The sequence below is a fragment of the Hippoglossus hippoglossus genome, chromosome 13 (assembly GCF_009819705.1).
Source record: "Hippoglossus hippoglossus isolate fHipHip1 chromosome 13, fHipHip1.pri, whole genome shotgun sequence".
NCBI lineage: Eukaryota > Metazoa > Chordata > Actinopteri > Pleuronectiformes > Pleuronectidae > Hippoglossus > Hippoglossus hippoglossus.
Window position 1 is genome coordinate 21,881,200 of NC_047163.1, and position 25,498 is coordinate 21,906,697.

Consider the following 25,498-nt stretch of genomic DNA (forward strand, 5'->3'; position numbering starts at 1 on the left):
GGAAACAGTCATGCAGTAATTTTAGGGTTCTCCTGCACTCCTCCTCCTACCACAGCTTTATTTCCACAGCCTGACGTCAGACGTCGGTCAACACCGTCCACAGCTGCCAACCTGAGAGAAGACCCCATTGGACTGGATGAGAGATGTGAAACTTAAAAATGGGAAAAGGAGGACAGGCGTCTGAAGAAGCACAGAACAGCAAGATTTTGACAAAGTGGATGTGCTTGGTCAGCCCAGGCTGAATTATACGTCTGTGAATCTCTCTTTGACTGTGCGTTAGTAGAGAGGCTATTAAGTAGACAGACTGCGCGTCTACTACATCTTATATCAGAGTCCAGGACTTGTTGAAGCATACAGTCCTGAGGCAGCATCTAAAAGCCTCAGCCTGCACTGACAGAAAATTACACAACTGAGCTATACCCAGGTAAAAGTGTCTAGAGATTCACATAAACTATTCCAGAGTTTGGTTGTATTTTCAGGGAGATCAAACGCACATGGAGATGGTGTCAAGTTTAGTTTTTAGTCTCATTCCATCTATTTCTTTAAAAAGGAATGTGATTAGAGGAGGGTCAAATCTGGTCACAACTGTCCACTAAGAGGTCGGGGCTGGAGGCCAGCTACGCAAAGGCTATAGAGATAAAAAAAATAGAGATTTCAGCACTGAGCTACTCATTGTATGAAAGGTAAATCTGCTTGGGATAGATTTCTATTATAAATATCAACATGGAAAAGGACAAAACTTGGCTTGTAATGGAAAATATCATAAGATTAGGTGATGCTTTCAAGATCCAGTAAATGTAATTTAGTTTTCAGGCCACGCTGTGTGATTAAAGTAAAATCGGTTGTTAGTCTGTAGAGTTAAATCAGGGCCAATAAATTTGTTTGAAAAAAACATTTCAAACAAACACAAATCTGAAAACCTAAAAATCTGCAACTGAAAAAAGAAAACCTCAAATATCTAAATATTAAATAATGTAGCAAAAATATGAAAATGAACAATTTACTCAAAATAATTGAATCAAAATTCAAACAGAAAAAAACGTATTATTTTTGTTTAGATACACTGTTGAAAGTTCAAGATCAAAACTTCAAGTTTCAGTTTTTTTAATTACTTTCTTTTTTCAAATAAAAAAAACTATTGGCACTGATTTGGCTCCATTTCAGTCAAGCTAAAACATGCTCCCTGTTGCATTACGCTTGTAATCCACTAGATGGCAACACAACTATACTTCATTGCAAACTGATACCATATCTGTGTTAAACCTGTCTCTCTGCAATGCACTCGAAACCTTCACTATGATGTTACTGTATTTTCTGATGTTCTGTAATCCGTGTGAAGCTTTTGTCTTTTTTGTGTTTGTGTTGATGCCTCTTTGGGCCAAGTCTCCCTTGAAAGGAGTCACAACAGGCCTATGAATCAGACATAAACTTAAACAGCTTAATTTATTTAGCTGCAAATGTATTTCAACATCGAAAATATGATGAGTTGTGATTTGATTTGTAGCCAACCGGCCAACAAGTCCTGAGTAAACTAAAAACATTTTTAGCATCTGCTGACTAAGACAGTGTGATTTTGTCAAAAACTCCCACAGAGTTAGGAGACCTTGAGTTGAGATTGTTTTTTCTTTTGCCAATTGCTGGTACCAAGGTCAAGAATGAACTGTTAAACTCAGCGTTTAGGGTATAGGGAGATAAAACCTATATAATATATCACTGATGAAGTTCAGTAGCAATATAATGTGAAATATTAGAATCTACAAAGATTTTAGTGGCTATAGTCAAAAGCTGAGTAGGATTTACTGGGGAACTTTGGAATCATGAAGTCAGCATGGGAAACAAATCCTGGCTATAGACCTACAAGGTTTGGAACGTGTCACATCACAGACATAACGAGTAGCCACTTGCTAGATTATCATGTAGCCTAACAATAGTCATTACTTAAAGGAGGAAGTTAGCGTCACATGGCCAAAAGCTCCAACAGAGGTTTTTTTGACAGCTGCTGGTAGCAGGGTCAAGAATGGACTGTCAAACATTTACGGTAGGGAGATAAAAACTTATAGGTTCACTGGTACATATAACATTAAATGTGAAATTTGGGATTTTTAAAATGATGAGATATATCATTTTATGAGCATATCCCATAATCTACAAAGATTTTAGTGACTAGTCAAAAGTTGAGTGGGGTTTTGGAAATTTTGATGACCTCAGTATGGAAGAAAAAAAATCCTGGAAGTAACCAAAATGTCTGGAACATCAGACATCACACACATAATGAGAAGCCACTGGCTGGATTATCGTATTAGCCTAATAATAGTCATTATATACAGGTAGAAGTTATCAGGTCAAAAGCGTGGTTAGAGGACCATGTGGTGAGATCGTTTTTTTGTTTTTTGCCAGCTGCTGGTAAGGTTAAGAATTAACCGTCAAACTCAATATTTATGGGAGATAAAACTTGTATAAAATGTCACCGGAAGGTGAAGTTTAATTACAAATATCTTACAAAATGTGAAATTTGTCATTTTAGAATGATGAGGTACATTATCTTAGTTCTTGTTGTCATAATAATCTACACATTACACTCTTATATTTTCATTGAGACAATGATGGGTTATTTTAATGAGAAATTATCTCTCATAATAATCTATAAAGATTCTTAGTGGCTCGTCAAAAGTTGAGCGTGGTTTGTTAGAGAAATTTAGATTCATGACCACAGTGTGGAAGGCAAAAAAGATCCTCATACATAGAGAAGGCCCTTACTAGATTACCATGTATCCTGATAACAATCATCATGTATTGGTAGACGTTATATCATTTTAATTATAATTTAATAAATACAAAATAGAGCAGGTGCTCGTTTGGCCCACCGTCTGCCCCACCACAGCAGTGCTTGTTTGTAAATAGGACCGGGTCACAGCTCGATACTCCCGATCCACCCGATCCCTGTTGTTGTTGTGACTGTCACTGCACGTGTCATCGCACTTACTGTCAATCACACTTTAAAGAGAGATGAGTGGAGGCAGTGTTTGTGTTTACAGAGCTGATATACCCCCCCTCCTCTCTCTTTCTCTCCTACCTGGCCCGGATCGGCCCTGACACCCCTCACCCTGTGGCCCCCAAACCCCCAGGACCGCCGAGGCCCTGCTTGAAAACAAACTGCGGCGGCGGCTCCGGTTACGTGGCACCGGTCGATGCGCTTCAGGGTGTCGCGTTGCTCGGAGGGTTTGGGTATCGACGCATGACCGATCGCTATCATAATCACACTTCCCCCCCTCTTATCGCTTACCTACTGAATAAAACATCTCCCTTCCTGTCCGTGGATCGCTCACCCCTCCTAAAAAAAATCTGGAGAGCCGGGGACAGGGACTTCTCGAAGAGTCTCTGAAGTAACACGAGAGAAGTGCGCGATGATACCCAACAAATGAGCTCCCCAAAGTTGTTCTTATCGCAGGCATCTCCAAACAGAGGCAGCAGATATATGACAGCACTTTGTCTCAAGGTGCTGCAGCTGAGAACGTGTGGAGGTGTGATGTATAGATACGCCCTCAGCAGTATTTTGGTGCTCATGCCAAACAGTAGAGGACAGTCACACGATAATCACGCTTCGTGCCACAATTTAAAACTGTTCCATCCAACAAGGTCAAAGCTCACACTTATTGGGACCCTGCAGTGTTTATTTGGGGGCCCAGATGTGGGCTGGGATCAGTTGGTGAACATGAACCAGACACAGAATACAGTCTGATGACAAATCATATATTACAGTAACAGTGGATGCACTATTTCCACATGAGGGGTCACCAAGAGACTTGATGAGCTTGGAACATGATGTGACTCAATGGCCTTCACAGTCAACCAGATCTGAATGAACCTGTGGGAAATGTTCTACTGACATGTAAGCAGAGCTCTGCACCATCATCATCATCACAGGTCCAAATGAAGGAGATACTAACCCAACTTGAAAACTGAAGGACTTGATGAGTGTGGAAAATGGTGTGAATTAAATGCAGTGGCCTTCAAATGTTTAACTGACATGTAAGGCAGTACTCTTGAAAGTCTTTAAATCACCAAATGAGGGAGTAATTTCACCAAAATGTTCTCCGTAGCTGAGATGATCAGAGAGAAGGGTTAGATGCACGAAGCTGCTCTGGAGGATCATGTTGGTCCAACTACAGATCTTTCTTTACATTTAAACACATGAAGTAATTTGTAACAATAACCCTTTACATGTGACGTCAACGATTCGCAGCAGGAATTTAACATTTTCGTGGACGATATATCTGGGGATGATAAAAGTTACTGTAACAAAACATTTGTAATGTTATTTAAATGTATTTAGTTTTGCGGGTTTTACACAGGTTAAGATTGGGATGTTTCCACTTTTTTTTACTGTTCAAAAAATAAAACCCTGATTGAGTGCACCTCAGTGAATAGGTTTTCTCAGGGGAAAATAAGTATCACATTTATTTGTCATTTTTATCCTCACCGTAATCATCTTAATTCCTTATATGGTGAATATTTATTTATGTTGATTATCCAGTCAGCCCAGTTTTGTCAGGACAAATTGAATTATTATTACCTATTAGGTTGTGTGTGTACGTTCACGTCACAAATGATTACCTCTAAGAAATACACCCAAGTACCATGAGATTTTTATGCTCCTCAAATAAAAAACACAGTATTTAAACCATGAAGGAAATGAGGGGATGAGTCATTCACAGGCCTCCTGGTGGCCACAGGGCTCGACTCTGCTGCCCTGTTTCTCAACTCTTTGATCTGTTTATGCAATGTCAATGTTCTGGCAACATAATGCCACTTAGACTTCAACATTTGTTAAAAGCGGGACTACAAAAGGTGCATGAGTCAGAAAGGTCAGTACCTCAATGTCACTATTTAAATTCTACTGTAAATCAGCGAGGCCTTGTTGCCCACACACAGATACTCCACAGGTGCTGCCCTCAGGTGCAGTATGGTCAATAGTGAGGTGAGTAACGCTGCTGTTTGTTATTTATGAAACATTGGATATGAAGATATTTGGGTAAAGTTGAGGCTACTAGAAAATATTAAAATAGATTTCATGAGTGCACACAACTTACAATGTGGTTAAACTCAAAATATAAGACCAACAAGTAAAACAAGAGATGTTAAAACTGATTCAGACACACACAACTTATCTACTTCACTAACAAAACGACTCCTGTACACCCGACCACTAAATCTGAGAGAGCACCAAAGAGCAGAGGCTAGGTGCCAACTGTTGGAAAGACGTAAGGTGAGACTCGCTGTTAGGCTATTAAGAGAATTAACAAAGTGGTCAGGAGGGGCCGAGTGGCAGAGAGGAACAGCCTGAAATGGAGAGACAGGCGAGGGTGTGAAGTGACAGTCAGCACATCTGGTCTCATCAATAATGCAGCAGCCATTTAAACGGCAGTTTGTCGCATATTGAGCGCTGATGACTGAAATCAAGCCTGACACATTAGATGCCATCAGGGGAGAGATGGTGACATCGGGCGGGACGGACAAGAACACCCCCGAATATGGAAGAAAACGTTTTTTTTTTTTTCAAGCGCTTTCAATGATTCATTTGATTTAGTGTGTACTGAATTAGATAAATAGAAAAAATGTGCTGTAGTGTGTGTAGCATTCTCAAAACTTGACTTAAATCATTGGAGGGAGAAACTTAAAAGCTTAAACAGGTAAATACCGGCACAACTCTTAAATCTATTCATCACTTTTATTATTAAAAATGAAAAAAAAGACAAGTGTTTGTAGACAAATCAAAATCAGGCATTATTGTGCCTAATCAACTCTTGAAAATAGTAGAAACATCACTTTCTTGGCACTACATTTCTGTCTCAACAGTGAATGCAGTGATCCAACCACGAAAAAAAACAAACAAAGAAAGGTTTACATTAATGACTGTCCACTGCCTTCAAATCTTTCAAAGAAAAAAAATAGGATCTCAGACACTGGTTCAGCTAGATGTCTATAAACAGTTCATTTTCCTGTGATCAGAGGGTTTCTCAGCACGACGATGACCGAGTCACCCCTGAGGAACATTTTAGAAATGTAACGGTCCTTGTTCACAGGCTTGGACTTCTTCTTTCCCTTCCCACTCTTGGGAACCTCTGTCCACATCTCCTTCACATTCTCTAAGACCATGTTGCAGTGTCTGCAAAGACAGTGACAATGCAAAGAGTTAAAATATAATCCAACCAATTTAGAAAGGATAAATGCATGAAATGATATATAATAGATACAGATGTACATGTAAAAAATATTCCAGTGATGCCCAAATATTGTCATAAAAAATATTGTCATAAGATTTGCTTTACATGAAATATGGCATGTATTTTAATCAAACTTTTGCCAGTAATTATAAATTGTTTATAAAACATGCATCATGTTTGAAGGAATGGCCTCGATGCAGAAATCTGTTTCTTGATGCGTATCTGAAAACGTGATTTAAAAATAAATAATGAATATATATATATATATTTCATTTGAGATTAAATAGTCTCATATATTCCACAATTGGGTGTGGTATGTTATAACAGCAAAGTGGACAATAAAAAATTAGAAGCATCAGCAAAAAAAGGTAAGAATTAAGTAAACATGTAACACAAACAAGCGGCAATTGAAAAATAGGGGCAATATTAACAACCGAAATTGAAACAGGATTTATACAATGTAAATTGTATGATTGCACACAGTTAGCTTTCTTATCTATGAGCCAGACATATATGTATAATATATAAGGACAGGTACTAAAACGCAGTGTTAATATATCATAATATATCAGAGCAGGGAAAATCCAGTGAAGAAAAGTAAACTCACTGAGGAAATCAAAAATATCCATGGAAATTTCCTTTTATTCATATCAGTAATATTGTCACTCTTAACACATAACAAATATAACAGTAACAGAATACAAATCATTTATATTGAAAAAAGTATGAAATGTTATATTTGTGTTTTTGTTCATCCGATACTGTGCAATCTGTTTTGTTATTTAATAAACCAGTGACTAGGCTCCATACCTGTCAAAAGCCTTGACTCTTCCTAGCAGCTTCTTGTTGTTGCGACAGTTGATAAGGACCTGTGTGTTGTTTTTCACCGACTGGGTGAGCACTGACAGCGGGCCAGTGTTGAACTCTTCCTCCTCTCGTTTCTGGAGCTCCTCAGGGGTCATCTCTGACTTGGGCTTTGTTAACAAACTCCTGATGAGCAAAACACACACAAAATGGAAATGATAAATAAGTATAATCATAATGGGATATTGGCATTAATATGGAAGGAATATTGTCGCTTGTTGTTAAGTGACATTAATCCACCCATAGTATTCTCAATCTTTGAACCATTACATCACTATAAAATGTCAGTAAGCAGAGAGTGTAAGATCTCATCTCCATAAAATGTTCCGTTACGTAAATGGTTACACAAGATGTTTCATCTCTCAACAGTTGACAATTACTATTTATTATTCAAGTTATCACAATATATCTTCTTCCTACACCAATAGTGTGTTTAAAATGTGCTTTTGTGTTAATGGAAAGTATTAATATTTCAGTATGGTACTAATTGGAATTCCTTAGTCTACATTACTGTTCTTTTTCTTCTTGCCTAAACGTCTGTGCACTTACCTGCATGTAAATATAAAGATCAAACTTGGATTTATAACATAACAGAAGAAACAGATGATACTGAATTATTATACATGTACATATTGTCTTAAAAACACACCAAATACTATTCATTATTTTTAATTACCACATCACCATATATAATTACCCTTGCCACAAACACACTGTTAAATGAAGACACTCTCGCAAAACTCTGCTGAACACGATGGCAGAGACAACATTCTTCTAATACCTATAGTTTGAAAAACAAATCAATGTATTAGGGCTGGACGAAATTAGAGAACGTTTTCCCCTATCAGTCAGTAATCACACAAATATTATGTAATTATTTATTTTAGGTTAAGAGAGAGTTTTGTGATTTTTAAACTGTTCTTGAAGAGAATGACGAACACTTGATAAACAGCACATTTTCTTTACGAATCTGAGATCAATTATGTGTTATAGATCCTCACTTTGTAAATGAATGTCAAATGTATTGTAGTGATTAACAAAAGCGTTTTATCAACCAGGCCTGAAATTAGTTTGACGTTTAAGTAAAGACATTAAAAACAGTTGAATCTACCCAGATCCAGGCTTCAAAAACGTATATAATTAACAAACAGGAAAAACATGCACTCGCACTTCGCAGCTTGGTGTTAGCATCCTGCTAACTAGCATATACGATGCTATTGTGTGACTTCTGTCTCTTAACTTTTAAATTAAGCATCACATTCATTTAACCAAACGGAATTCGGCTTTTTGTTTCTGTGACGTAATATGACAATATCATGGTCGGTCTGGAAACACACAACGTGTTTCAAATATCACACAAAGGATTTATCAACTGTAGCTAACCGGCCTCGCTGGCACTGCTAACTATGTCAAATGCTACCCCGGTTAGCAGTGTAGCTAGCTGCTGCTGCTGCAGCTCACAGTTCGGGCGCTAACACTGAAGGTGCTCATCCTCACAAAGACAAACTGATCCTCATCAATACTCACATGGCTGCTGATTTATTGACACTGGTTTCTCAGGTCGTATCCCGCTCGTCTTCACAGGCTCACTTCGTTTCCGCAACGATTCACGCGTGGATCTAACTACTTCCGGTTCAACGAGAACGCGGTTCTTGCTGCAGGAATAATAACCGGGTCATTACGGTTCTACTGAAAAACACAGCAAATAGAACGTGTTTACTTTCCGGTTTGTGTTCATATTGTGGGTAGATCTACTGTATTTATATGTACATTATATCCTGCTGCTTGACACTGGCACTGGTGGGAAGTAACTATAGTTGAAATTTGACTTTTGTGAAATTTTGACTGAAATAAAACATAAGTTGTAACCCATAACATTGCTGTTTCCTCCATCCTGCTGAAATCAATGTCAATTAATCAATCAACTGATTAATAATAAAGCTAATTTACATACATTTTGATGATGATTTAATATTTGAGTAATTTTTATATAAATATGACACAAGCCTCCCAAATGTGAATTTGAGGATTTTCGACTGCTGGTTAATTTAGTTCCCTTGGGCTTAATTTAATAATAATAATAATAATAATAATAATAATAATATTTTTTTCCACAATATTGTCTGTTATTTTAGAGATCAAACAATTATTATGTAAAACAATTATTAGATCTATTGATACCATAGTTGATGGAAACACACACACACACACACACACACACACACACACACACACACACACACACACACACACACACACACACACACACACATACACACACACACACACACACACACACACACACACACCAATTTTCTGATATTACAGCATGAGCTGTCTGTCTCTCAATTTTGAATAATGGAATCTTTTAATAGAGTTGCTGCATATTTTACCACTACAGGTCCATCATAAGGGGATTTGTTGGTGAAGATGAAGAGACAGATTTCCTGATTCGTGATCAATTAAGACTTTACTCTTCTAATTTAGAGTGTGCGATACATAGTTTATGTAAACTCAATGAGCATCAACTGGTCAAAGTCACTGTGATCACAGTTTCCTGAAGTTTGTCATGATCATTAACTGAAGCGTCTGACCTGTATCTGCATTATTTTATATGTAGCAGTGCTGCCATTTGATTGGCTGACTGGGTAATAGAATGAAAAAGCAGGTGTACAGGTGTTCCCTGATAAAGTGCTGGGTGAGTGTACGTTAACAACCTAAACCCTCTACAGGAATTGTCACAGGAAAAGAGATGGCAGAGGGAGCAGCCAAGGTGAGACCACAGACCCAAACAGGCAAGTCTTTGTTTTCCTCTTTAAACCAACAAGAACGAGGGAAAGTGTGTGTGTGTGTGTGTGTGTGTGTGTGTGTGTGTGTGTGTGTGTGTGTGTGTGTGTGTGTGTGTGTGTGTGTGTGTGTGTGTGTGTGTGTGTGTGTGTGTGTTTGTGTGAGAGAGAGAGGGATGTGGGCTACACTATCTCACGGCAGAAATGAGACTTTGAGAGATTGGCTTTCTGGCAAGAGACAGACAGACGCCTGAGGGTGTACAACCCACCCACCTTATTTCAAAGGGTGGCAGGTCTACCTGTGGAAGCCACTTGCTGCAGATAATGGTAGCCTGTGTGCTGCTGAGTGAGACAAGTGTGGGGGGGATTGATTTCCAGAGCCGTACCATATCTTAACGGAGCACACCTAGCTCTGCCAAAAGATTCAACATCTTAAAATGTGGAGCAGTGGACCTGTAAAATGATCTAAGAGCGGCTTTACTCTACATGTGATGAAGCTGTAGTTACCTGAAAAACACTTTTACCCAATCTACAACTGTGGAGTCTGATAAAGATAAGAAGGAAATATAATGAAATAGCTGATAACATGGAGGATTTCATAAAAAATATACTTTATTTGTATGATTATGGTCCAAATAAATGTCTTTCTTTGGAGACTGTATGACAAGTATTTGCGTGGGGATGGGCTGGAGGGAGGCTGTAAAAGGCACGATCCTCCTCAGTATTATTGGCTTCTTTTAACTTTTACCTTGGCTAACAAAAATAGTACCCTGCCGTAATTACTACAACAAAAAAAGTCCTGCTAATTTCTATAGTTGAACAGTTGTCAAATATTCAGACAGATGCTGTGGAATGAAGGAGACCAGCCTGACTGTATACATGACATGATGGTATAATGTCGCATGGTCAGACGTGGGGTTTGCTGGGTGCTGTGCTCTACTTTGCTGTTATGTGTCCCCAATTAGTTTTTTTGGCTATTTTCTGTTTGTCAAACTAACATATTGGTCTCACAGTCATATTTTGAAGGAGAAAATGAAGCCCTGATACAAGCACCTGTTCTTTGCTCATGGCACTTTCATGTTCCACAGTGCACAGGAAAGACAACTGCTTTTGGATAATCTGGCATTTTCTCAATTCCACCAAGCTTTTTTTGTCTATATTTGTTAGCAGGATTACATTAAAACAACTAGATGCATCACGGAACTTGGTGGAAGGATGTGTTGTGGGTCAGGGAAGCATTGTCAAATAAGGCGTTTTTTGACAATTATGTAAATATCTCAAGAAAAAATGTAGAGGTCTTTATGAATAAATCATAATATGTACAGTGCTAATATGTATGAACAAGTGACATTTTTTGTGAATCTGGACAATGATCCAGATTTTCTTGACAAGTTTTTTTTGCCGGGGGGATTTTTATTAAGGTACTATTTGGTAACAAATATAGCCGGAACTTGCATCAGTGTAAATTTACATTTTAGTTTCAGGGTAGTTGTATTTTGGTTTGTTCCTTACAGCAATATCAGAGATGGGCTACTTTACGTGGGTTTAATGAGAGCATTTTGCAGAACACATGGTATCTATCTCATCTCAACATGCAATATGGTGATAAAAGGGCCAATCAGCCTATAATTATACTATATCAATCCATAATTATAAGAATTAAAAGACCCAAACCTGCACCCCCCTTTCCACTATATAAAAAGATCACATCTTTTCTCCTTTTGTGACTCCCCATTCTTATAATATTTTATAGTTAGTTTATTTCACTGTATATTGATGAAGGTTGCAGAATGTCTGAAGGAACCATTTAATTTTTTTAAAATAGTTTCTTCATTTAAGCAGATGAGCAGCAACATATTTGTAGATGCGTGGTGATTAGTCGAGCTGTCAAAGGAAGGTGGTTATTTATTACGCTATAACTAACAGTATCTTCTTACTCCTGCCCCAGGGAACAGAACTCATACATCGCACAACCTGTTGATTCACATCTCTGTCCCCCTGCGATCACACTTACTCACACCAGTAATGAAAATATTATTATCTTCCCATCTATCTAGACCGGGAGTTTGCCAACAGTGGAGTTACCTGATCCAGCCCAGTCTGCTTTAACCACAGGCGACTGAATGTGACTGGGCTTGGAGAGGTGACGGGCTGGGGGTCTCATGATACAAAGAGTCTTCTGTTGAAGAAGGGAGGCAGCCGTCCAGAGAGCTGTTCTTTAATCTGTATATATCCCCACAAGCACATCTATGTTGTTGTTGTTTTTTATTTCTATCTGAGGGTGGAGAGGTGAGGGAAAGTTGAACAGGCAGTGATGTCAGAGCAGAGTGAAACACAAGACAAATCAATAAGATCAGCAAATGTCTACCTGTTGAAGTGACATCACTGTCTGTTGCACATTTCAACTTTTCTTTCTCTGAGAAAAAAACAAAAACAAAAACAAATATATATATATATATGGATCTCATGGCCTCCATTACTTCATTTTTAAAATCTTAAATAATTTAATCTATTCTTGTGTGGCCTCAAACCTCCAGAGTGAAACATTAAATAACACAGCCACATTTAACAACTGTAAAGGTTTAATGAGGTGAAGGGAAAACACAATTAAAATAGCATTATTTATTGTCTAATTAAATGTAGGCTAATGAAAACAGGGATGTGATGTTTTTTTGTTTCAAAATTAACTAAATGAGCAGTTAAGTTTTCATTTAACATTTTTATTTTTACTCAAACATTTTCTACATTTTAAGATGATTTTACCTTCTTGGATTAAGGAAAATTATCTAATAAAATTAACTCCACAATCCATAACTTTCACAATGTTGTCATTGCTTGGTTTACAAACTGGCTTAAATAACTCACGTCATAATTTCTTTTTCTATTATTTTATTTTATTTTAAAGTAAAAGCCCATTTTTACGGCGTTTTGCCGTAGATCATTTCATATATGACATTAGGCCTGAAACAGTGACATGCGCGCAAACATCACTTCAGTTTCTATACCGACAAGTGCATAAATTACAGATATGTGACAAATTATGATCAATGGAAACCGTTGACATAGATATAGAACATTATTTGTAAAACATGTATATGGATTCAGTTGACAGATTCAGACCATGTGGTTGTTTTGGAACAACCAGCGCTTTTTTAATAACGCTTGTTAGAAACTTAGAGATTATACTATTTTGAACACATGCTATGATGAAATAATAGAAATCTATTGCAAATACGTTTCAATTCACATTTCTTTTAGCACAAAGGAACTATGAGGGAAATATGTTACGCTGTTCAAACTGAAGAAATGTCAGTATGCAGGTTCTTATTCTTATGCATATTCGTTGTTCATCTAAATTCTACAGTCATATTTGAAAGGTTACTAGTTATTGGTTGTTATGACAGTTGCTCTATTTTTCTATATTCCAAAACGAGGGAGGGCTGGGACTGATCCTAGGGCAATAGTTTGGAAAGTCATTACAGCATTCTCCGAGCTCTGAGTGGCCACGACCCTTGGATAAAAAATGTCCCGCAGACGTCTTGGCCGCTGCGAACTCATCTTGGCACGTGCTAAAAGTTGCGGCGCACGGTATTTGATGTGAGTAAAAGTAGCTGGCTTGTCCGGAGATCATGTTGAAAGAGCACGGGTCCGACAGAGGCAGCGTGCACGGATGTGGGATGGATGCGGAGAACGCGGTGCAGGCTGCGCCGATCTGGTGGCGGCTGGATTGCGCGCAGCTGACTCCGATGTAGGACATCCCCTGGCGCGTCTGCACGAACCGGTCTGCGTCCGCGGCTGCACTTGCTGCGCTCAGCCGGGACCGCTGTGACAAAACCGACGCGGCGTGGTTGGAGAAGCGAGGGTGCGCGCTCAGGTAAGTCCCTGCGACTGAAAGGTTGGTGCGCACCGGTGATTGTAGGGGCAGAAATGGTGGCACCGGCCAGTAAAACGAACCCGCTGCGGCCAAGGTCACGCTGGTCGCTGTACCGGTGGACATCAGAGGACCTCCTCCTCGTTTCAGTGCGAGCTTGGTGCTGGAGCCAGACACGGCCCTGCGCCGGAGTTTCCCCGACGCGCCACCGATGAAGACGTCCTCGCTGCAGGGGTCCAGCATCCAGTAGTTGCCTTTGCCCGGGTCGTCGTAGTGGCGCGGCACTTTAACGAAACACTTGTTCAGACTCAGATTGTGCCTGATTGAATTCTGCCAACCCTGTCTGTTCTGTCGGTAGTATGGGAAGTTGTCCATGATGAACTCATAGATGCCGTTGAGTGTGAGCCTTCGCTCCGGGCTCTGGCGGATCGCCATCATGATGAGCGCGTTGTAGCTGAAAGGAGGCTTCTCACCTTTTACGCTTTCCTCTGTTCCAACGTTGTGCTTTGATTCATCCTTATTTCCTTCTCGTTTGCCATTTGCAGTCGCCTCTTTACTCTCTTCTTTAGTGCACTGTTTGGGAGTTTCACACTTGATGTTGCTCTCACACTTCTCCTCTGGACTGGATCTCCCTGGATGCGCCAGTACGCGCAGTTTCTGAGACGCAGACGGAGACTCCTGGTCGCTCATCACCCCTTCTCGTCTCCACAACAGGCTGCTGATACTGAACGAGGACTTGTGGAACAATCGCTCTGCAGAACTTTTCAATTTTCTTCATCTCAAGGGTTTAAAATCGACCCGAAAGATCCTAAAAGTTGTGGGAGGATCCGAGCAGAGCTGCTCACTGAGCGCACAGAGAGAAGAGGCGCTGCATTCAGAGGCGTGAGGAGCCAAAGTCGCACTGGCCAGACAGCGTGACAACAAATGCGCATGATCAGCAACCCGGGGCACGTTACCTGCAAAAAGTAGTGGATTACTTAAAAACTGCATGGCGAAATATTTGGTGGAGTAAATTGTGCATGACCCAGACTTGACGTGGATCCTCATTTAAGAACAGAATAACTAATAACTATTCTATAAATATATATTATTTTCAGATATGTTTTTTCCATATGATTAAACCAGTCTCCCAAGATGATAAGGCCAATAATTAAAATGTTTAAATTAAAATGTAGGCTACCATACTTCTTCCATACATCATTTTTTAAAAACATAATAGTAAACTCAAGTATAAATCAGCAGGTAACGGATAATGTGGCATGTTCACAGGCCGTGCAGGAGACCCTTGGGATGAAAAATGAAATGTGTGTGCTGTCAATCTGTGTGACTGATCGGTGAACTCTGCAGCTTCAATTATAACACTTCCGTGACTCATGAAACTCAACCCTCTCACACGCGCCTTGCCCTCTGGGCTGCAGGCTTCATCCTCTCCCTCGTTCCTGTGTGCGCTCCTCTGTTGACACCATCATCTGGCAACAAAAAAAAGACACTGATAAAAAGAAAGGAGGAGAAGCCTGAACCTTCATGTCGGTAATTGGCCAAGACACACACTAATATACCAGTAAAGGACAATATGCATGTTGTTTAACACTTCCGCAGCAAGTTGATGGTTTCTAAGCCTGGTATCACAAGCTTATTCACACATGTCAATATGAAGGAAGGGATGATGGTTTCTACATATGAAATACTATAACACGGAATCTACGGTTAATCAAAAACAAACAGAAGCTTTCTTTGTAAAATTACTCAACACCTAAAAATCGGCAGCCGACTGGCAACAAATAGTGGAATATATAAGTGTCAATTTAATAATTTAATAACTTCCACATAAGACATTTTGACATGTCATGATAGGAAAGCACAGATATTAGTGATTATTAACATGGCTCTGTTCAGTTCATGTGTCCCTGTGACATTCAGCCATCACCCTGAAACTGAAGCAGCTAAATGGAATTCAGCCACATTTCATTTTAACCTATTGTGGTGGAGTAGTGCTCGATATTTCAGAGCAGCCCGTCCAACAAAGGATAAAAGCCGTGTGTTATAAACAGTGACATGTAAAACTACTCTTTCATAGTAAGTTCAATGCTGTCCCTTAACTTCTGATTAGTAGATTTTGCATCAGTACTGGCTCACAGACTATAGGGTGAGACAGCTACATAATTAATTACTACTACAACAAAAATAAGTGAGTATACTCTGTATGCCCATGATTATGCTGCACCATACCAATGTACCGCCTTTGCTTTTCTAACTGTAATATGTCACAGTGTGTGCTGTGAAAAAGAAAAAAGGCTTTGGGCGTTTCCCATAAGACAGCAGCTCATCCCTTCAGAAGTGAAATGAGCATGTTCAGACAGCTGACTAACATTTTATTGTCTTCCTCGGGCTCAGTAAACAGACTTTTTTTTTTCAAAAAACTTTAACTGTTAATGATGCTACCCAACAGATATGCACAGATAGCGATGTTGCTGCAACTCCTGCTAATCAATGCAAGCTATTTCCGTTGTATTCAGTAGCAGAGAGGGGTGATAAATGGCCTATGAGGGGTGTTGAGTCAGGGTCTTATGTTGTATGATATTCTTGGTGTGACAGTACTGGTTCAAAGGCCACCACACATCCAGGGGCGTTGCAACATAGCATAGGCAAAACAGAGATATGGGGGCCCTCCCGAAACTGGCTGATTATGTAAGTCCACAATAACAACACTTTTATGAGAACCCCCCTTAAATTCTATGGTTGGCTAAGAACAGGAACATGAGGAGGCGGGGGGGCTGTTCGTTTTGGTTTGACATCACTTTTGTCTGGGGCCCCCAAAGTCTCTTGAAACGCCCCTGCACACATCCTTAATTTTTTTGGTGTTGTGTATTTTTCTGACGACGTTTATAAAACACTCACTCTGCCATATCTGTGCTCTGTCTTACATTTATCTGTGCCCGAGACTTAACCTTTTCCCGAATCATGGTGAAGTATCTGTTACATTTTCAGGTATAAGGTTATGTAGACAAGCACCTGAAAAACACCATGAGAGCCTATTTTCATGATATATGAGTATATATACTTTTTTAATTATGTAAAAAGTGTGTATGAGTGTGAATTACACACTGAAAAAAATACAGTTTGTGCATTGAAATCAGTGTGGATCATTTCATCTTATATAAAAGTAACAGGCCTGAACCACCTCAGACAACAGGCCGTGCTTTACCTTACTTATATTTCACCCAGGTCATACGCCAGACATCAGGCACAATGACCGGAAAAACACATGTAAACTGTTACCATTATAACCTCTCTTTGGTCAATTTGATAGGGGCCTCCCTCCATAATCCCCCGTTCTCACAAGTAAGCACTTGCTGGGAATGTTTCAGGAGCTGCAGAAAGCACGCACTGCTGTCTCAACACTTGTAATCCCCATAGATCTTTTTCTCTGTTCTCTCCTCCACACAAAGACAACCTGTGGCCTTTATAAAACACATTACATTGTTATTTTAATTCATTCTGTTAGAGGACTACTGCTCAAGTGTTTGTGGCCCAGATGGTGAAATCCAAGCAGCAGCGCAATGCAATGGTTAAACTTTGACCTTTTTGGTAGAGGGCAAGCACAGAGAGAATTCCTCACAGGAATTAACATCTACCTACTAATTCCTCAAATGTCTTTTTGTCTGCATGTGGAATAGATATCTCGGAAACTGCTCATCTTATCGACTTCACACTTGCCATGTGTATTCATTATGGCCCAGGGAAGTGCAGTATCTAATTTGGTGGGATGCAATTCTTTAAATGTTAACCAAATTAACAATAATAAATATTAACAGGTTTGACTGTTGAACATTTCATCCTCGGAGGAACTACAGTGGTGGTCTGTCATGGCAACAGCACTCATAGAATCACTTCCTGTTTGGCATTTTTTCTTCAAAGTAATAGCACAATATTCATATTTTGCTGCAGTGCTTAAAATTGAGCTCAATTACAGAGACTATATTTTGAAAAGTTGTGAACTTTGGTCTGAGGATTGTGTCGCTTGCTTAACAGATATGTGAACTAGCTGACATGTAATATATATATACATATAGAGAAAAATAAAATTCAATACATTTTAAATAATATGAGCATCATACCTGAACAGAAATAATTTAATGAAAAAACATTGACGATCAAATTTTCACTACAGATAAACCAGGTACATTACATTTAGCTGATGCTTTTATCCAAAGCGACTTACAATAGGTGCATTCAACCATGAGGGTACAAACCCAGAACAACAAGAATCAAGAAAGTACAATTCAATAAAGCCAAACTACAAAGTGCTATAAAAAAACATGTATTCAAGGTATAGTCGGAAGAGATTTGTTTTTAGTTTGCAGGGGAAGATGTGTAGACTTTCTGCTGTCCTGAGCTCGTTCCACTATTTAGGAGCCAGGACAGCAAACAGTCATGATTTTGTTGAGTGGGTAGCTCACAGTGAACGGGCTGGTGGGTAAGGTTTGGGTTAGGGTTATAGGTCTGCATCAGACGGTTTATAAAAAGCTCTGCAGACAGGGCCTTGCACACATTTAAAAAGTGACTCACTTATGACAGATAATCATGATTTAGCTCCAGAGCATTAACACAGACCAAGAAAACAGCCCATCCCAAATATGCAGGTTTACAACGCAAACTGCATTAGTTTAATCAATTAATTAAATAATCAGAATATCAGTAACAACTGGTATTTATTTCCAAACGCTTGCTGTTAGAATGGGTTAAATTCAAGGAAGTGTTTATTTTGCACCACATTCCTCTGATAACAACAAAAAATATTGCCACCTGGATTCAGTTAAAAAGATTCTGACAGTCTTTTAACATATCTTAAATAGTTTGTCAACATTTTGTCCTTCTTGACAGGGAGAGACTTTGGGTCTCATCATCTCATGGTCTCAATGTTCATATTACACATATCTCTTTTTAGTTTTTAAAATATCTTTATAATGGTCCCTATTTTTTTATTTATTATAATATATTTTTATATTTATACACAAGCACAAACATACCACAGCAACTTCTTTGTATGTGTAAACCTACTTGGCAATAAACCCAGATTCTGATGACTTCCTCTGAGAGAAAAAGGCTGCAAATTCATTGTGAAATCTGTGTGACAGCTTTCTTTTACAACTGAAGACTATGAATCTCTTTTTCATACCAGAAAGAATCCTCCTCCAACACGGCCAGCAGGATTTATGTGGTTCCCCTCAGTTTTGGTAGTGCAGAATAAAGTTTCTCTCCTGGACATTCTGTGCTACCCAGGTCTCTGTGTCCTAACAGAGCAAACTCTTTACATAAAAAGCCCTGGGAAACTCCAGATTGCAGCAGCTGTTTGACCGACAGCATCGCCTCTTTGCTTGGTGCATCATCTGAAATCAAAAACAAAAAGCATTTTATCTCTGTGCTGAAAGCTCATTGAAACTGCCGCTCTTTATGCTCCTACACCCTATAGACACATGATGAGCTCAGAGGAGGGAAGAAACTAAATACAAATACTTCATGACTGTATTGTAGTGGATTTTTCAGGTATTTGTACTTAACTTGAGTATTTCTTTTATTCTACAACTTTTTACTTTTACATTTTAACACAAATATCTGTATTTTCAACCCCTAACATTTTCTAAACAGGCTTGTTACTTTCATTTTAATGCATTTGAGAGGATTTAAAAAATATATTTTGTATCATTCAATGTCACCTCTCCATCGAGACAGATTTCAGCTTAAATGGACAATAACACAGAAAAGAAGATTCCTTGTTCAATATCTATCAGTGTCGACTCTGAGGTTTTCCCACTAAAGGAGTTTTTAGTAAGGGTTAGGGGAGAGGATGTTGCACCTTGTTAAGCCCTTTGAGGCACATTTGTGAATGTGGGCTATACAAATTAAATTTGATTGATTGATTGACTTCAACTTGAGTAAAGAATGTGTGTACTTTTGCCACCTCTGGATGTGCTGTTATTGTTTTTGCGTCAATACAATGGTAAAAAAAAAAGCTTACTGTTGAAATTGCCCATGAAGGCAATGCCCAGGGAGTCATGATTGTTGCCTTTGGAATGTGCCCCCATCACACCCCAGCCACGCCCCTCGAACACGATGCCGCCTCCTTCAACGAGAAAACTGAAACAAACACAAAGTATTTCTGAGAATCTGTGAGGACTGAAAACTGGCAGATACCAAACGTCCATGACATTTAAAGACAAAGCTACTCACTTATATCCAATGTCACTGAAGCCTCTCTCTGTCATGTGACCTCTCTGGATGCTGAAGATCTGTTCCTTACACGCCTCCAGGCCTTGGCAGCTTGGGAGTGCAGTGTGGTGTATGACAACTCTTCGGGCCAAGCTCTTCAGTCTCTCCTTCTGTTTAGGTGGAGCTGCTCGCCACTGCGCCCTTGACACAATCCTCACTGAAAGACAATCAGAAGCATATTCTAAATAAAACATTGGCTTACATCTTCATTGAAAATGTCATCAGCAGTAATCATTGAACTAGATAAGGCAGTTTGTTGTCATACCATTTTGCTCCATGACTTGGTGCCTGTTGCCTTCAGTTGTGCTGACTGACTAGCAGCAGAGGGTGCGGCCGCCTTATCAAAGAGCCTGCTTTTTCAGGAGGTGTGGTCATGGGAAGTACACCTTCATGTTATTTTCCATGGCTGAGTAATCAGCTGCAGTTACACAACAACTGAACTGGTTTGGAATATACATTTGAAGAAAAAGGAAGTGGGATTGAAACTAAAAATTCTATGTGGGTAACTTCTACTCTGCTGGCATTTATTTCCTCTAAATCAGACATGACTGCGTCAAAGTTTATGCCAAATGTCCCAGGAGTCAAAGGAAACACAAAAAGGTGTAACTCCGGAAACTCTATTGAAAACTGTAGATGACAATTAACTCTCCATGCTGCCAAAAGCACAGGTGTGTGTGTGTGTTTGAATAAAGACGCAGAGACATTTTAAACAACTGATTCTTTTAATCTAACAAACACATCTGAAAATGACAACAGTTAAAAAAAAATGGACACATTATGATCAGCTTCACTCCGTCCATCTGTGTCCACAGTGAGGAGCCGTGCAGACATAGTACAGTCTCATAGCGTCCTGGAAGAAAAACACAGCGTTTGTTAAAAAAGTATGTCTTCTATTCAGTTGATGAAAACCAGACAAACGATTTGTGGACGACAAAGCCAATATATTTCCTTGCTGAGTTTTTCATAATTGACCTTGGTAGGATGGTGGGTAAGTGTAGATGAAGGTGGGCAGGTGGGTACAATATTGCACTCAAGCCGTTTCATTAACAAGTGAAAAATGACATGCTGACCACAGAAGGCTGATAAACTCATCCATACACACTATCTAAAGACTAAAGGTCATGCACAGTGTATTTAATTCATAGTTACCTCTGCCTTCATACTGTGGGACTGGAAGAACACTGCCTCCTTGTGACCACATCTGGGAAGAGACATGGTTTGTGCAAAATCAGTAACAGTCTAAAACTACATTACTTTGCTCTATAGGTAAACTAATGTTTATGCAGGGGAACAAATAGTAAGTTTAAAATGTGTACAAAAACATTCAATACAAATACATACTATAATAATACTAGAGTGTTACTAATAGAGAAATAGAAAAAACATTGCTGAATCTGCAACAAAATGTAATTGTGCTCTTCCACAAATGTTCATGGAAATTGGTTGAGTAGTTTTTTTATAATCCTACAAACAAACCAAAAATAGCAGACAAAAACATAACCTTCTTGGTGGAGATAAAATAGTCAGTGCCCTTTGCAATTTCCACACTGCCCCTGCATGTGTATCTACAGTCAGATTGTTTAATCAACATAAATACTTTCAAAAATGTCCATATAAAGTGAATAAGTGGTGTGCTGTCTTGACTCTGGTGTCTGTGGTGACCACCATGAGTCATCAATTTAGTAATAATGTGAATTAGATGACTACAGCAGAGTCTATGAGAGTCAAGTCTATGTTTAGTTTGTGTTTCCCTAAATATATTAGCAGCAAGTTTTTTTGTCACAAAAGGTAACAACTGGGTTAAGAGCACATATCTGCAATAAATAGAGAAATAGAAAATACTATATTATCTACCATTGTCATGGCAGAAATTTGTGCGATAAAAGGTAAAATATCTGAATACGACCTCAATGTTATAACAAGCCAAAAAAACTTTGAAAATCTGTCCTACCAATTCAAAATGGAGAGAGGTTAGCTGGCTGGTCAAGAATAAAAGCACTTTGATAGACTAGCCTTCCTGTGATCCTCTCTTAATTTTGTATTTATTTAGCTTTCTTAATATGCTTTGCTTGTTATACTGCTCTATTGATACTGTTCTTGTGATTACACTTTTATGATCCCGGTTGTTTTTATCATGTAAAGCACCTTGTAAACCTTGTTTTGGAAAGGTGCTTAATAAATAAAGATTATTATTATAAAACATCAAATAAATAGAAGACACGCTATTAATGGCAGACCCCAAAAAATCAAATAAGTTTGTCTCACAATATTCAGGTAGTGAATTTTAGCAACAAGTGTGTGCGGTATAACTCACTTGGGACAGGGATGGTCCTCTGTTCTTGGTAAAGTTGGATCCTGAGATACATCAGCGATGATCTGTGTCAGCTCACTGGAGAAAAAAGCAAAAGCAAAAATGGTTGGTGCAAAGTCAGCACATTGGAAACGTGTTTCTTTCAATATTTTGGTTCCATCATCATGGAAAAGCCAAGTAATCTCCGTGGTTTCTATTTGAACAGTTATACACACTTTTATAATGCATTAGTGGTTATAGAAGTAGGTCAGATATTAAAGCTGTATTAGTCACATTTCAAGCAAATCGCATTCTTAATAAAAAGTTGGACACAGTGGTTTTTATTACTTACTCAACCTCGTGTGTGATCTTATTGACGTATATGCAGCTGTTGTCTGCCTCTTGTTGGTAGTCACAATTCCTGCACTGTGGGTGGAGATAATTTCAATTACACACAAAACAGGACAAAACGGTTATCGGTTGATACAGAAGAGCTCTTAAACTACTCAATATTGCTGTGGCAGCTTGGCAAACACTGAGGCTGGTCGTGGCAGCTGCCACAAACAGCGGCAGGTCATAGTCATTTGAGTCATTACGGTATCTGCTCACTTAGACCTCACAATTCTTATGAGGATGTATTTAGTTATTTTATTCAACTATTCTTTACAAGAAAAAACTGAAGTTTGTATATATGCCTTTATTTTTATATATTTTGTAGTCATTGTTACAAATTAAATTTCGTGAAATATTGGCGCTTTTTAAAAAGTTTATAAATGTGTATCTTTCAGTTCAAGAAATATACTTTATATTATCATCCATCTGTGCATTTTCTTCGATCCCCAGGCACTCACTTTTTTTTTATTATATCGCAAATTTCAATATAATATTTTTCATCAAGTCGTGCAGTCCTAGTAGGAGCAGAGCTTGTAAGCTAAATGCATCTTATTGTAAAACTACGTTTGAATGTTGAGGTGGCGATGAACCGAAGAAGCAGTGACCAATCGTCATTTCTGCTTCTACAGAGAATGACCCTTATATCAGGGACACACGTACATGTTTGACGTGATTTCATCATAACTCATTCATAGAGGAGGATCATCGAATGTCTGTCAACTCGATGTCTGACTTGAACGCCACTTCAACACTCGGGTGTGTTTAGTCTTCAGGTCAAATCTCTGAGGGAGCACAGAGGAGGCTGACTGAGGAAACTGTGAAACTACAGCTGAGATGGGCTCGTAACTTTTTATGATACAGACCAGAGGCAAAATCAGCCCCTGGCAACGAGACACTCACCGCATAAAGCAGGACCCGGTTCTCCTTGTCTTCTTTAGGGTACAACATGTTGTTACTGCAACACAGAGTCGGTGTGTTTAGCGGTTTCAGAGTTAAACAAAGTCAGTTTCACATGTAGCACCTAGTAGCTAGCTAGTTAGCTAGGTAGACTTATCTAACCTCCATTTGGCCACAGACTCACCATTCTTGACAAAACCGAATCCCGACAAACCCTGGTTCGTAAGTTCCAGTGTCTAAATCCATCGGAGAAACTAGTGATGGAAGATAAACTTGACAAATAAAACAAATGTGAGGCTCGGTCACTGCGCTCAGCCGCTAGCGCGTCCAGCCGTTTGAAAACACGGCATCTGCGCATGTGCTGTGTAATAATAAACATGTGATCACCTCAGAGACAGCGCCTCCTATGAGTTGGAGGACCGGACGAATTATTATTATTATTATTATTATTATTATTATTATTATTATTATTATTATTATTATTATATCTGTATTTTTTATAATTATTATTGAGAGAAAGCGTATCCTATGAGTTGGAGGACCGGGCGAATTATTTCTATCTCCATTGTATCATCATCATCATCATCATCATCATCATCATCATCATCATTCTCATCATTATTATCGTTGCTGTTGTTGTTGTTGTTCATGATTAATGTTTTTTTCGTTATATATCAATTAACAACCACAGTAAATGTCATTGAAACACATTTATTGAAGCAAAGGCACAAGCTTTAGCTTTGGTTTTGCCATAAAACAACCAACACACAAACACATGATTTCACAGAAAGAAATGACAACAAACACACAGCTCAAACAAAAGCCCACACCTTCAAACCAATGTAGCATCAGTGTAAATCAATGCAGAATAAAGAAGAAATGACATTGACTTAATCAATAATATGGAACTGATGTTAATTACCCAAACGAAACCCCACAAACACAGTGTCGTTATCTTCACTTGCATAGATATCGTTTCTGTCACTTCCCCAGAGATTCACCCAGATGCGATGGTTTTTGGACAGCTTGACCCCACAGCTGATGCTGGCCACTAGGGTGCATTCATCAGGCAGGGAGGTGTGATACCTAGACTTTCTCTTCATTCTTCATGATGGCACACTAACCCTAACCCTAACCCACGGCCATACACAGAGGCGTGCACAGTGAAGTGGTAGACGCCGTCCCCGGAGCAGGTGAAGATGCCTGACTCAGGACTGTAGACGTTTCCCTCATTGAGCAGCACAGTGGTGAACATCAGGACTCCAGAGTAACAGCGGTAGCTGTCAATGATGTCCAGTTTGGCTGTGAAGGCCACAGTGCCTAGAAAGGGTGACACCACGATAATTAGAGGGGGAGAGGGGCAGGACCTTAATATGGTAACATAACATTCACGTATAACCAAACATTTTCATATATAAATGAGCAGTGAGGTGTCACTGTTATTTTATATGACATATAACATATAGCATTTATTCGACAAATTACATAACTGCCCCCCTCCACCCTAATTATTCTAAATGAAATGGCATTCAATTTACTTTTTGTGAGTCCCTCACAGGACACATTATAATGCACACCAAAAATGGCCGTCAGAAATTTTTCTTTTATACAACAGGTGGTCACAGTTATACGGAAGCGTATTGCATTCACTTGACAAAAAAAAAAAAAGTTCTGTTTTTCTGAGATAATTATCTCGGAAATTCCGAGATAAGTTCTGTTTTTCTAATTAATTTTTCATCACATCCAAAGAGTTCAATTTTGGTCTCATCTGACCAGACTATATTCTCCCAGTATTTCACAGGCTTGTCTAAATGCTGTGCAGCAAACTTTAAACAAGCTTCAACATGCTTTTTCTTCAGCAATGGAGTCTTGCGTGGTGAGCGTGCATACAGGCCACGGCGGT

General features: G+C 39.0%; 4 protein-coding genes across 6 annotated transcripts; all 4 read right to left on the reverse strand.

The window, feature by feature from the left end:
* Nucleotides 1–5,709: 5,709 nt before the first annotated feature.
* On the reverse strand, nucleotides 5,710–8,778 carry snrpd2 (small nuclear ribonucleoprotein D2 polypeptide). Its single transcript, XM_034605540.1, has 3 exons — nucleotides 8,616–8,778; nucleotides 7,035–7,214; nucleotides 5,710–6,166 (listed from the first exon to the last, which is right to left on the reverse strand). Coding segments are annotated over exons 1-3 (357 nt in total). The 5' UTR covers nucleotides 8,618–8,778; the 3' UTR covers nucleotides 5,710–5,991.
* Nucleotides 8,779–12,414: 3,636 nt separating this feature from the next.
* foxg1c (forkhead box G1c) lies at nucleotides 12,415–14,519 on the reverse strand (the record flags this gene model as incomplete). The annotated part of the gene is made up of 1 exon (XM_034605530.1): nucleotides 12,415–14,519. A coding segment is annotated over one exon (1,236 nt), but the record flags the coding sequence as incomplete, so codon positions are not given.
* A 382-nt stretch (nucleotides 14,520–14,901) lies between these two features.
* Nucleotides 14,902–20,613, reverse strand: pglyrp5 (peptidoglycan recognition protein 5). 3 transcript variants are annotated; one of them, XM_034605532.1, is made up of 5 exons: nucleotides 20,281–20,613; nucleotides 19,977–20,196; nucleotides 19,765–19,883; nucleotides 18,925–19,135; nucleotides 14,902–15,214 (listed from the first exon to the last, which is right to left on the reverse strand). In XM_034605532.1, the coding sequence occupies exons 1-4, from the start codon at nucleotides 20,291–20,293 to the stop codon at nucleotides 18,960–18,962; spliced, it is 528 nt and encodes a 175-aa protein (XP_034461423.1). In that variant the 5' UTR covers nucleotides 20,294–20,613; the 3' UTR covers nucleotides 14,902–15,214; nucleotides 18,925–18,959. The 3 variants fall into 3 exon arrangements, with proteins under 3 accessions (XP_034461423.1, XP_034461422.1, XP_034461424.1); XM_034605531.1 differs by lacking the exon at nucleotides 14,902–15,214 and having other exon boundaries at nucleotides 18,624–19,135; XM_034605533.1 differs by lacking the exon at nucleotides 14,902–15,214 and having other exon boundaries at nucleotides 18,626–19,135; nucleotides 19,977–20,172.
* Nucleotides 20,614–20,718: 105 nt separating this feature from the next.
* polr2i (polymerase (RNA) II (DNA directed) polypeptide I) lies at nucleotides 20,719–23,962 on the reverse strand. Its single transcript, XM_034605538.1, has 6 exons — nucleotides 23,780–23,962; nucleotides 23,599–23,653; nucleotides 22,658–22,731; nucleotides 22,330–22,404; nucleotides 21,165–21,216; nucleotides 20,719–20,865 (listed from the first exon to the last, which is right to left on the reverse strand). The coding sequence occupies exons 1-6, from the start codon at nucleotides 23,839–23,841 to the stop codon at nucleotides 20,803–20,805; spliced, it is 381 nt and encodes a 126-aa protein (XP_034461429.1). The 5' UTR covers nucleotides 23,842–23,962; the 3' UTR covers nucleotides 20,719–20,802.
* Between the last annotated feature and the right edge of the window lie 1,536 nt (nucleotides 23,963–25,498).